The 13,180-nt window shown below is 42.9% G+C and overlaps 1 protein-coding gene across 2 annotated transcripts in view; it reads right to left on the bottom strand.

Moving 5' to 3' along the window:
- ATP8A2 (ATPase phospholipid transporting 8A2) overlaps window positions 1-13,180 on the bottom strand; it is an 899,065-nt gene that overhangs the window by 54,211 nt on the left and 831,674 nt on the right. For both annotated transcript variants that reach the window (XM_040340493.1, XM_040340494.1), the window contains one exon: window positions 12,521-12,609. In XM_040340493.1, coding sequence (XP_040196427.1) covers window positions 12,521-12,609 — 89 coding nt within the window. The remainder of the gene's footprint in view (window positions 1-12,520; window positions 12,610-13,180) is intronic.

The following is a 13,180-nucleotide window of genomic DNA, read 5'->3' as shown; positions in this document are numbered from 1 at the left end:
GGCTTCTTTTGCTACTGTTTGAACTTACATCTGGGTTTACCATTCTTTTGAGAAATCTAGGTTCAGGCAGTACTAAAAATCTGATAAAAGATAAATCCACTAAACTGAAACATTTAACTCTCTCAAACGATGAATCATGAATTGTATCAATGCTTCACTTTTGGCTCTAATAGAAGCCCTACACACCTACACACTTCTGACCACACAGCTACACCATGCTGCCAAAAAAGTATTATTTTTTTGGTTTTTGAACAAATACAATTTTATTGAAAAGGAACAAAAAATAAACAATATTGATGCAGCAGTTCCAAGATAGCCTCTCAGATACATAAAACATTATCACAAAACACATACTTTGTTTAATTTGCATGTTGATACAAACATAACATGCCCCTACTGCACAAAATCATTTTAGCTATACTATTGATAAACAGTATAAACGATATCCACAATCCCTGACTCATGCTTTGAAATGCACAGTTAAATTCCATAATCAAAGGGATATGACTTAACCAATGTGCAGTCAGTCCATAACCAGGTCACGTGGACTCAGGCCCTTGGGTATCCAGCCAGGGACCCCAGAGACATTATCAAATATACAAGAGCATCCCCTATGCTGGTGGATGTTCTTCCAGTTTAAGACTTTCACCCATACACTTTACCCACTCCTTATGGGAAGGAGAATCAGCAGACTTCCAATACCTAAATATATTTTCGGGCTTGAAGACGGGCTCTTGCCACCACTTCTCTAGTAGAAGCCTTTAATTAGAAATCATCTAAAATGCCAAGAAAACATGGTTTAGGGTCAAGCGGGACAGAGATCTTAAATACAGTACTCCGAGTGTTCATTACCCTTACCCAGTACAGTATATAGGTAATTATGTAATTTTGGGACACTGCCAAGTTAAATGAATCAGATCCCTGTGACTTACTGCAAGTTTGAGTATCTAGTATGTCCATTTTGTGTAACCTGACTGGGGCAAAATGAACTCTCAGGAGTATATATAATTTCATGAGTCTTTGGGCCATGTTAAGGGAAAATTGGGGTACTAGAGCTTCCTCCCACTGATCTTCCACAAATGAGCCAAGTTCAATCTCCCACCTCCCTCCTGCAGTCAAGAGGAATGATTTCAAGAATTCACTTAACGGAATGGCATAGCACCAAGAAATAAAGCCCCTAGTAGAGACTGTATCGGTCATAATGTTAAACACTGGCGTTGAGTATTGATGGCACTTCACTAATGGGCCCCGAGCCACTATAGCATGTTTGAGCTGAATATAGTAAAATAGCATGGAAATTAAGAGAGCATTTTTTGCACATACTGTATTTCCTCAAAGTAACTGAGAGGTCCATCTTTAGTATGGTACAGATGGGTTATACCAAACTTGTGCCACCTCAGAGCTTGTTGCACTTTTGCCAATTGTCATAATTCCATATGGGGCTGTAGCGGGTGAAGCTAGTAGCCTGTTGCAACTGTTTAGCCTCATTCCAAATTTTCGGAATAATGGCATATGTAGGCAGGAGAGGATTAGACTTTCTAAAGGCCACAGCCTCCAACCCCTGTCTTTATTTCTGTGACTTTGGTTGTATATTGTAGTATACACATAGAGGAATCAGGAGGTGACTGGTTTGGGCAAGAAGGGGAGGTCAACCCCTTGCAAAGGTGTTGTAACTACACAGCCAGGTAGCAAAGCAAGAGGTTTGGCATGGCTTAGACACCAGCATCCTTGGGTCTCTGTAGATGTTCCAACCTCTCTCTGGGTACCTTATTATAGCTATTAAGCACAGTAGCTGCATAAAGATGGAATTCACATCACAAAAAATACTCAATGGCATAACCACAGGAATATTGTGAAGGAAATTGTTGGGGCATAACAATCATTTTTACTAAGTTTACTTTTCCAGCCAAGGAGAGCCAAAGCCTGTTTCAAATTTTGATTTTTATCCCTAAAACAGTTTAGCAGGGGATTTAAATTGAAACAGCAAAAGTACACCGGCTGATGTGTAATCTGTATGCCCAGGTATTTAAATGAAGGAGCAACTGGAACTGGGGCCTACAGAAGTTGATAGCTGTGGACTTTTGGAGCATAAAACCAGGATTGATCTGGGTATATAATCGTTGAAATAACCTTATTGAAATGTAGAGCCAACACACTTTTGGCAAGATTTTGATGTCACTTTAGAGTAGGGAGATCAGCCTATAAGACACTGGTTCAGTAGGGTCCTTGCCCGGTTTCCACAGGAGGATGATTATGTCACAGAATATGGTTCTGTCAAAGAATATGGTAAAGTTGCACATTCTCTAGCAGCATTTAGTATTAAACACCCTTTAGTAGGAATGGTAATATCATGTATCCATATTGCTTATAGACCCCTAACAGTAGGTCATTGTCACCCTGTGGATTGTAGTTAGGGAGTGCGACAGTTGCTATCTGTAATTCCTCCAAAGTTAAGGGGGAATCGAGCATTCTCTGGTTTTGTGTGGACTGTTCCGGTAAGCGGATACCATTCAAATAGGTCAAAATATCTTCAGATGTGCATGTTTGTTGGATTGGTATAGAGCAGAATAAAAGGAGACAAATTCCGTAATTATGGAATCCGGAGTAGTAAGAAGCCTACCGTCCCCAATTTGCAAGGCACCGATAGGACCCCTAGACTGCTAGGCCCATGCAATCCTGGCCAATATTCTTCACATCTGTTCTCCCTCCTCGTAGAATGCCAGTTTAGAGAATAATTGTTTCCTATCTGCTGAGGATGACACCAAATGGTCTAATGCATCCTGAGCAGGTAGCCAGGTCCCCTCGGCAGAGTCCTTGGTATTATCAACAAAAGGTTTCTTCACAGTAAGAGCGGGTTCTGGCTAGCTCAGTAGATTGCATTTAAAAGGCCTGGATTCTTTCCTAGGTGTACATAGTATAACTGGGTACTAAAATTTATAGGTAAAGTTGATCCAGGTAATATCCAATTGCCTCTCGGGGGATCAGGAATTAACTTTTTTTTGATTGTATGGTTGTGTTTTTTTTTTAATTGTTCGAGCTAGATGGAATTGTGTCTTTTTTTAACCTATGTAACAATAAAACATGCTTGCTCCAGTTGGCATACCTGCTGTTCAAGCTCAACACGCAGACCACTGATGTTACACTTAACTACATTAATTTGGGAGATGAAAATGTCCTAAAGGCCTACCAACTCTGAATTATATTTGAGTGATTTCATGAGCCACAATAAAATCCTCAATAGACCTATTCATATTAACATGAGAAGGGAAGAGGTTAAAAAAAACATTGAGTTTCCAAGGGGTGCACATAAGGGTAGTTGTGGGCAGTTGTGGGCCTTACTTCCAAATGCAGAAGCAAGGGGGAGTGGCTCAATATTCCTCTAGGAATGTACCTGATATCAGTAAGGATAGGCAGCAAAGAGGGGGTCATTTGACTTCAGCTAAAGATATAATCAGCCAGGATCGTTGGATGCATCTTGTAGGGTAGAGCTGTTCAGGTATAGTGTTGAACAGAGCCAAAAAGGTCACTAACTCCTTGGAGTAACGTAGTGCAATTTCAAAGTGGTCAAGTTTTGCAACACATAGTAGAGAGGACTATCCTGGAATGTCAACAGACAGTAATGGTGGTGAAATGTGCGGCATAACAGCACCCATAGAAACCGCCAAAATCTCTGTAGTCTCTTCTCAGAGGATAGGTAACAATATGAAGATCTGGCAGCATAGATTGCAACAGGCATATCCACTGCCAAACAGCTCTCACAGAAGTAGATGCTCACTGTCCAAGAAGCACAAGTTGACATGATCCTGGGGGAACAAAAACCAAAAGATGCAGTTTTCATAAGTGAATCCCTTGCATGGTCTGAAGAAAAAGGGAAACTGAACATCTCCAGTCCCCCCACTCGGGGTGAGCTTGATTTCAGAAAAAGAACTTGGCACCCATAGTTATAATCACACTGACATTATAGCCTTAGGCCTCGTACACACCACCGGATCTATCCGCTGGAATTGATCCGCGGATCAGTTCCAGCGGATAAATCCGGTCGTCTGTACGGCCTAGCGGATATTTATCCGCGGACATTTCTCGGCCCGATCGATTTCAAGCGGATATAAATTTCTTAGCATGCTAAGAAATTTATCCGCTTGAATCAGGTCCAGCGGATTGATCCGGTGGTCTGTACAGACTCACCGTATCAATCCGTCCGCTCCCATCCCTCGCATGCGTCGTAATGATTCGACGCATGCGTGGAAGTACTTACCTTCCAGCGTCGCGCACGTCGCCGCGTCATCATCGCGGCGACGGCGCGACACGTCACCGCGGATGAATTCCGCGCGGATTTTGATCCGAAGGTGAGTACAAGCCATCGGATCCAAATCCGGAGGAGGAATCTCCGCTGGAAACGGTCCGGCGGACCGGTTCCAGCGGAGATCCCCTCGTGTGTACGGGGATCAGTGGAAACACTGTGGATCAGTGGATCTGCTGCATTAGGACGACGGCTGAGATCCGCCTCATCTGCGTTGATCCAGTCAGAACCTTCTGTAGCCGAATCAAAGAAGTGAGCCTAACCACCAGATGATATGCGGAGCCTCGTCGGGTATAGCATGGCATATGTGGCTTGGAGGCGTTGCAGTCGTTTCATGACTTCTGTGAATTTTACTCTGCTTCTTTGGATGTCAGCCAAAAAGTCTGGGTAGAATGAGACTCTGATGCCATTGTGAATATTGCGATGTTCATGTGCCAGCCGCAGCACTGCCTCTCTGTCTAGGTAATTAAATAGTCATACCAGCATAGGTCTAGGAAGATTGCCCTCTTGCAGGGGCCTGGTAGGGGTCCGGTGGGCCCGTTCCACCGAGAAGTGAGGCGTGAAGGCATCATTGTTTTGGATCTTTGTTTAAGATATTGAGAAGCCAATGCTCAACAAAGTCAGTGGGGTCTTGGCCCTTGGCTTTCTCTGGAAGGCCCACTATATGGACATTGTTCTGTCTTAGATGTGTTTTCATCTTATCGACTAATGCAGCCATTTATTAACCACTTTCAGGATTTCACAGAGACTGATCCTCCTGCTCAGCAAAAATGGCCTCTGCCCCATGTGTCTGACCCTCTTCTCCACGTCCAGCATGTCTGCTGCAAGCTCCTCAGGGCTATTGTACTGTGCACAGGGAAGCGGCAGCTTTTGGGGATAGTATAACATGTCTCTGATGTTGTCCTTACTTTGAGACTGTACTTCTAGGTATAGAGCTTTCAGTCTCCTTGTCCTTAAAGCGGATGTATACCCGCAGATGTATATATATATATTTTCAAACCTGTAAGGCAAAAGACATAATGAGCTAGTATGCACCACATACTAGCTCATAATGAAATACTTACCTTAGAATGAGGCGTCGGCAGGTGATCCCGGTCCACGCCAAGGGAGCTGACATTTCCCCTTGGCGTGTTCTGTCAGGTAACGCGGCTTCGGCGCTGTGAGTGGCTGGAGCCACGTCTGCCGGACCTTCAGTCGGGCATTCAGAGCTGACGTCAGTGGCTGCATGCAAAGGGAATATCTCCTAAACTGTACAGGTTTAGGAGATATTCTTTTTACCTACAGGTATGCCTTATTATAGGCTTACCTGTAGGTAAAAGGTAAAAAAAGGGTATACAACCGATTTACGCTTCTAAGCTTCATGTGGGGTCCGCTGTGTCAGAAAAGTGGTGCCATGTTGGGGGTCAGAGACCACTCTATCCTCCGTCTTCGTTCTGGTCATGGCAGTAGAGCAGGATGTCAGCGAGCATATCGGCAGAGTCAGCAGATTCCAGGGAGCACTCTCTGCAGTTCAAAACAGGTGTTGCAGACCGGGGAGACTATCAAAGACAGGATCAGCCATGGGAGCAAAGAGAAGTGAATCTTCTCACATGCCGTGCTTGGCCCTGACCCCCAAAAAAGATTTTTTACTTGCCATTATTATTTGCATACTCCAACTTTGTATCCGCTTCTTCAAACATTTCTAACAAACAAGACTGTATGGAGGCATCTGTATGTGTCTGAATTCAATATAAATAATAAGTTAAAGTATAACTAAAGGCAACACTTTTTTTTGTTTTGGATAGAGTGGAGAGAGAGTTGAACACCTATCAGGTTTTTTATTGTTGTCTGTGCCCCAGATAGGGAGACTTACCCCCCTGGTTCCAATTATCCCCAAAAGTTAGAAGAAAATCCCAAACATTGTTGTGTCCCCAGAACAGGAATAGTGGTGATATCTACCAATGGGGACACTAGTTCTGGTGACCCTGGTGACAACCAGGAGTTCTCTCACTTTACATAGGTTTTCTTCCTATTTTGGCTTTTGGACAGGAAGTAATAGGAAACCTCGCAAATAAGACACATATGACAAAAATAAGCTGTACAGGGGCTATAACCCTCTCTTACTCTATCCAAAATGAAAAAAAAGTTGTGCCTTTAGTCCTACTTAGAATTTGTAGAGTAGTAGTAAATCTTTTTTGTAACTTTTAAAAATTCGAGCATTCCAAGCATCCAGCAAATCATCCCATAAGGCAAGCTGGGAACAGAAAGCTTCTCCTCAATCCTTATTTATGTATGAATACACAATCCCAGATTTTCTCTAAGATAGTTTATAAATCATGCTGTTAAAACGTTCCTACATTTGCGGCCTAAAGTAACACAGTATGTTGATAAGAGCCACGCTCTGCCCCCCACAGCGCTGGATATTTACTCTAATGTGGCCTATAACAGCACACAGCCGCTAACTCACTAGCTCTAGTAGCCAAGAGTGAGTGACCAGGGATATCCTTCTTGAGCTGTGTTATTGTTACCCTGACGTCCTCCTAATCCTGCTGTGAACAACTGGTGATTTGTAGAGCACTCTCTAACCAAGGCTGAGGAGATACGGGTTAAATGTAACACAATTGGCTTTGTTGTCTAATGGGTTGAGTAAGCTTGTTACATCAATTAGTTGTGAAGTGTTACAGAAACCTTGCTCAAAACTGAATTATTTTGACAATGCTTATGACAAGTCACGTTTATATGGCTCAGCTGGAGAACTTTCTTCATGGGTTTAGTTTGTAATTCAAGATTTATTCAAAGTTTTTTTTTTTTTTTTCAGGTAAGATATATGAAAAAAATGGTTTAAAAAGAAACCCCTGGCAGTAAAGGCAGACCTTGTCACCATTCCATGCCTAACATAAAAGTAAAAATACTTGGTTTCCAAAAAGACACTGCAGCTCCCTCTCTTGGGCCTTGATGTCAATCAAGGTCCTGGCAGTGGCTCAGGAAACCACATGTGATCTGCAAAGACTGTCAATGCAGAATGTTCGAATCCTCCCTGGCCAGGACCTTGGCTGACATGAGGGCCAGGGAGAGGGAGCAGCTGCCTCTCTTTGGAGTGCAGATCCTCCAACGCTATTACATGTGTCAGAGGTTATTATAAATATAAGGTCCATTGAAAGCACAGCAGGGGAGCAAAACAATAAAGGAAGCTGAGTTATGGCTATGTAAGTACCTTTACTTCATATGCTTATCTAGTTAGGCATTGGGTCTCTTAAAAGAAAATCTGTCACTTTCTTAGGCTAGCTCACCTTTCACCTGCTAATCTTCATCATCACCACTTTGGTTACCCATCGGGGGCCCTCCAAACTAACCAATGTTTCTGAGTATGTCTAGCCTTCCTCGGTCACTTCCTTGGTCACAAATTGCCAAACACAAGGTCCCAACATAGTCATGTGAAGATTTGGGGGGGGGGGGTGATAGGTTACCTTACAATATGTAAGCTCTGACATGGTTTTGCATTGCTGTTTGTGTCTTCATTAATACGATCCCCTTAAGCTCACCGTTTATGGGACAATCTGATTGTACAATCTCCTTTAAGCCGGCCATAAACAGATCAAAATTCCTGCTGAACTGACCAAATCTCTTTCCGTCTATGAGCAGGCTGGTTGTACTTAAAGAGGGGGTTCACCCTATAAAAAAAAAAATTCTAGCATTAAATTAAGCATAGTAGCGCGAGCTACAGTATGCCTTTATTTTATTTTTTTGCCCCGTACTCACTGTTCAATCCTATAGTGAAGATTCAGACTCCCCGCGGGAAATGGGCGTTCCTATCCAGAGGTAAGATGATTGACGGCCGGCACTGGCGCGTCACGCTTCTCCGGAAATAGCCGAAATAGGACTTGGCTCTTCACGGCGCCTGCGCCTAGTCTGTGCGCAGGCGCCGTATAGCGCCGTGAAGAGCCGAGACCTACTCCGGCTATCTTCGGGGAGCGTGACGTGCCATAGCCGGCCGTCAATCATCTTCCCTCTGGATAGGAACGCCCATTCCCCGCGGGGAGTCTGAATCTTTACTATAGGATTAAACAGTGAGTACGGGGCAAAAAAATAAAATAAAGGCATACTGTAGCTTGCGCTACTATGCTTAATTTAATGCTAGAATGTTGTTATTGAGGGTGAACCACCGCTTTAAGTCAATCCATCGATCATCTTCAGTACTACCATCCTGTCAGGTTTTTTTTGCCCGATTACTGCCAAAGGCTATAGCCGCTAGCAGAGATCATTGTATTCTGCCTGTGGGGAAGCCTCCTCGTGCTTCCTGCTGGCAGAACACGGAAGGTATTCCCCCATCAGCATTGACTGCGTTGATGGGAGAATCGAGTCATTTTCTTTCCTTCAACCCGTGATTGAAGGAAAGAAAACTGCATAATATATGGCCTGCCTTAGATTTACCATCAACAATTTAGTGGAAGAGCCTGCTTGACAGAATACCCTTTATATATACACTCACATACAGTATATATTGCATTAGTAGGAAAAAAGTAAAAATAAAAAAATTGGTTAACAGGAAATCATTTCAGCTCGCTAAGCTTCTTACTGTGATATAAAAATCAAAGGAAAGGCATTGCTGTGTTTGTGAAAAGCATTTGGCATTATTAATATAAAGTGCTTGTTGTTCTCTTACAACAAGAACTATAGAGATTGTTGTTCAATGATCAGTTGGACTGTTGAGTAGGCAAATATTTGTATGAACAGATGCAACCATCCAGTCTTTGGTTTGCATCTGCACAGTTTAATATGCTGACAGTTGCGCTGCTCTTTTAGCTGTGCCTGGAAGCAATCTGTTTGTAGAACAATGTAGGGTTCACATAGCGACATAGAATGACAGCTCAGCAAGCTGTTTGATAAGCGGATTTTTATAAATCTATCAAAGTTGGGTGCCATATGATAAGAATAATTCTGTACAATCTCAGTATTTTGGTCACATCGTTTACACAGAATTCCAGGAAATATTTATTTGCATAATGGTATAATTTATAATTCTGGTGTGGAGTAAAGATGACATGAGATGACATGATCATATAAATGAATTAGGAAATGATCTAGGGGTAATAATCCATGACAATCCATGATATTCCAAGACCTTCCATGGCGGTTGCTACTCCTAAAATAAGGCTGGTGTGAAAGGTGAACATCCAGCATGTAAACATGCATGCTGGGTCAATATAAGTATGAATACTAAAGCTACAATTGTTCTAAGAAACATAATTTGTCATTTGAATTATATCTATTTTACTCCTTAAGACCCCTTTCACATTGAGGCGTTTTTCATGCGGTACAGCGCTAAAAACAGCGTTGCTATACCGCATGAAAAAATCATGCCCTGCAGGCTTCAATGTGAAAGCCCGAAGGCTTTCACACTGAAGCGGTGCGGTAGCAGGACGGCTCCAAAAGTCCTGCTAGCCGCATCTTTGGAGCGGTATAGGAGCGGGGTGTTTACCGCTCCTATACCGTGCCTTCCGATTAAAATCAATGGGAAACCGCGGTAATTTACCCTTTTTCGGCCGCTAGCGGGGGTTAAAACCTCACCGATAGCGCCCAAATATTGCGTTAAATACGACGGTATAGCGGCGCTAAAAATAGCGCGGCTATACCGTCACCGCACCTCCGCTGTCCAATGTGAAAGCAGCCTTATATACAGGTGAAACTCCAAAAATGTGAATATCGTGCAAAAGTTCATTTTTTTCACAAATGCAACTTAAAAGGTGAAACTAATATATGAGATAGACGCATTACATGCAAATATGTACAAAACAGGATACCGCGCTAGTGGTAATCAAAAAAGCTGCAACAGTGAGATATACACCAAAACACAAATGCAAAAATGTAATGCTGCGCTAAGAAAGATCCCACTATATAAATGGGAAAAAGTGACTAGTGTTATATTGAACCAACTTCTAGAGCTTTCATTACATGCAAAGCAAGATAGTTCAAGCCGTGATTTGTCATAATTGTGATGATCAAGGCTTACAGCTCATGAAAACCCCAAATCCACAATCTCAGAAAAATTGAATATTGTGAAAAGGTGCAATATTCTAGGCTCAAAGTGTCCCACTCTAATCAGCTAATTAAGCCATAACACCTGCAAAGGGTTCCCGAGCCTCTAAATCAGGGATCCTCAAACTACGGCCCTCCAGCTGTTGTAGAACTACACATCCCATGAGGCATTGTAACACACTGACATTCACAGACATGACTAGGCATGATGGGAATTATAGTTCCTAAACATCTGGAGGGCCGTAGTTTGAAGACCCATGCTCTAAATGGTCTCTCAGTGTGGTTCAGTAGGAATCACAATCATGGGAAAGACTGCTGACCTGACAGTTGTGCAGAAAACCATCACTGACACCCTTCAGGAGGAGGGAAAGCCTCAAAAGGTAATTGCAAAGAAAGTTGGATGTTCCCAAAGTGCTGTGTCAAAGCACATTAATAGAAAGTTATGTGGAAAGGAAAAGTGTGGAAGAAAAAGGTGCACAAGCAGCGATGACGGCAGCCTGGAGAGGATTGTCAGGAAAAGGTCATTCAAAAGTGTTGGGGACTTTCACAAGGAGTGGACTGAGGCTGGCGTCAGTGCATCAAGAGCACCACACACATGGGCTTTAAATGTCGTATTCCTCTTATCGAGCCACTTCTGAACAACAAACAACGTCAGAAGCGTCTTACCTGGGCTAAAGAAAAACACACCTGGTCTGTTGCTCAGTGGTCCAAAATCCTCTTTTCATTTGGAAACCAAGGAGCCAGAGTATGGAGGAAGAATGGAGAGGCACACACTGCAAAATGCAGTCCAGTGTGAAGTTTCCACAGTCTGTGTTGATTTGGGGTCCATGTCATCTGCTGGTGTTGGTCCACTGTGCTTCATTAAGTCCGGGGTCACCGCAGCCGTCTACCAGGAGAATTTGGAGCACTTCATGCTTCCTTCCGCAGATGAGCTCTATGGGGAGGCTGACTCCATTTTCCAGCAGGACTTGGCACCTGCCTACACTGCCAAAAGCACCAAAACTTGGTTCAATGACAGTGGAATTACTGTGCTTGATTGGCCAGCAAACTCGCCTGACCTGAACCCCATAGAGAATCTATGGGGCATTGCCAAGAGAAAGATGAGAGACATGAGACCCAACAATGCAGAAGAGCTGAAGGTCGATACTGAAGCATCCTGGTCTTCCATAACACCTCAGCAGTGCCACAGGCTGATCGCTTCCATGCCACGCCGCATTGAGGCAGTCATTTCTGCAAAAGGGGCCCAAACCAAGTACTGAGTACATATACATGCTTATACTTTTCAGGTCTGATATTGTTCTATGTACAATCCTTGTTTTATTGATTGCATGTAATATTCAAATTTTCTGAGATTGTGGATTTGGGGTTTTCATGAGCTGTAAGCCATAATCACCACAAGTATGACAAATCGTGTGATGTGTTCATCTCATATATTGGTTTCACTTTTTAAGTTGCATTAGTGAAATAAATGAACTTTTGCACAATATTATAATTTTTTCGAGTTTCTGTATAATACCTGTATAATTTGGAGAACATGAGGTAGATATCAAATAAATATAGGTTTAAATGAGTGAGCTTAAATAAACATCACCTTCAAGCAAAGAGCTCAGGAAGCAGCACCCACTGGAGTGTTATGCACAATAAACCTACACTATATTGCCAAAAGTATTGAGACACCTGCCTTTATTACACACACATGAACTTTAATGGCAGCCCAGATTTAGTCTGTAGGGTTCAATATTGAGTTGGCCCACCCTTTGCAGCTATAGCAGCATCAACTCTTCTGGGAAGGCTGTCCACAAGGTTTAGGAGTGTGTCTATGGGAATGTTTGACCATTCTTCCAGAAGCGTATTTGTGAGATCAGGCACCGATGTTGGATGAGAAGGCCTGGCTCGCAGTCTCCGCTCTAATTCATCCCAAAGGTGTTCTATCGCGTTGAGGTCAGGACTCTGTGCAGGCCAGTCGTTCCTTCACCCCCAAACCCGCTCATCAGTGTGTTTTTGGTATGCTGACGCCTTAATTCCCTTCACTGGAACTAAGGGGCTGAGCCCAAATGATGTGGACCAGTGAACATAGCAAGGTTTTATTTAGTTAGTTGTTCAGGCCAACAAGTATAGTTGCTCATTTAAGCACCTAATGTGGCTGTTATTGTGTAACAGAACATGATACACCCTAAAATATAATTGAAATGGTATATAACTTACGCTCTCCATGCTACATCCCGTATCAGGCAAGCAGAAGGAACCAGCAGTAATCCAAGCCAGAAGTATCCAGACTTTAATACCGTTCCTGCCTGAAAAATAAAGAAACAGAACTGTAACAATGCCAATATAAAAGCCATAGGCGTAGATCATTTTATGATTTTGGTATAATCATCACATCTGAGTTGCAAGAGTGTTTACATCTCTACAAGGTGGAGATGTATATAGACCACTTAGATAACACATTTTATTATATGATGACCTTGAAAGATGAAACGCGCGTATTCATGCTTATTTGCGCGTTTGCATACAGCGTCGTCCGACCTTTTTGTACTTCAACGTTTTTTATTTTAGCCAATAGGAAAAATGATCATCTTTTCATCACTTGTTGCTATGTTGGTAGATTTTTTTAATCTTCTGCCTGGGTGAAAAGTTCTATTGATTAAAGCGACGAAACGCCCGTAGCAAACGCTCGTTGTCGCGCTAGTCGCTTGAATCATTTCCATTACTTTCTATGGGAAATGACAAGGCTCAAATACGCCCAAACCGCGCGACAAAAAAGGGTCCGGAGCTTGTTTGAGCTTCAGGCGCTCGGCGTCAGGCGTATTGGCGTGGAGATGTGAACCATCTCCATAGGGAATAATGTATTTTTTTCCCTCTAGC

This window comes from Rana temporaria, chromosome 2, assembly GCF_905171775.1.
Source record: "Rana temporaria chromosome 2, aRanTem1.1, whole genome shotgun sequence".
NCBI classification, from domain to species: Eukaryota; Metazoa; Chordata; class Amphibia; order Anura; family Ranidae; genus Rana; species Rana temporaria.
This window is presented reverse-complemented; position numbering and strand designations above follow the sequence as displayed.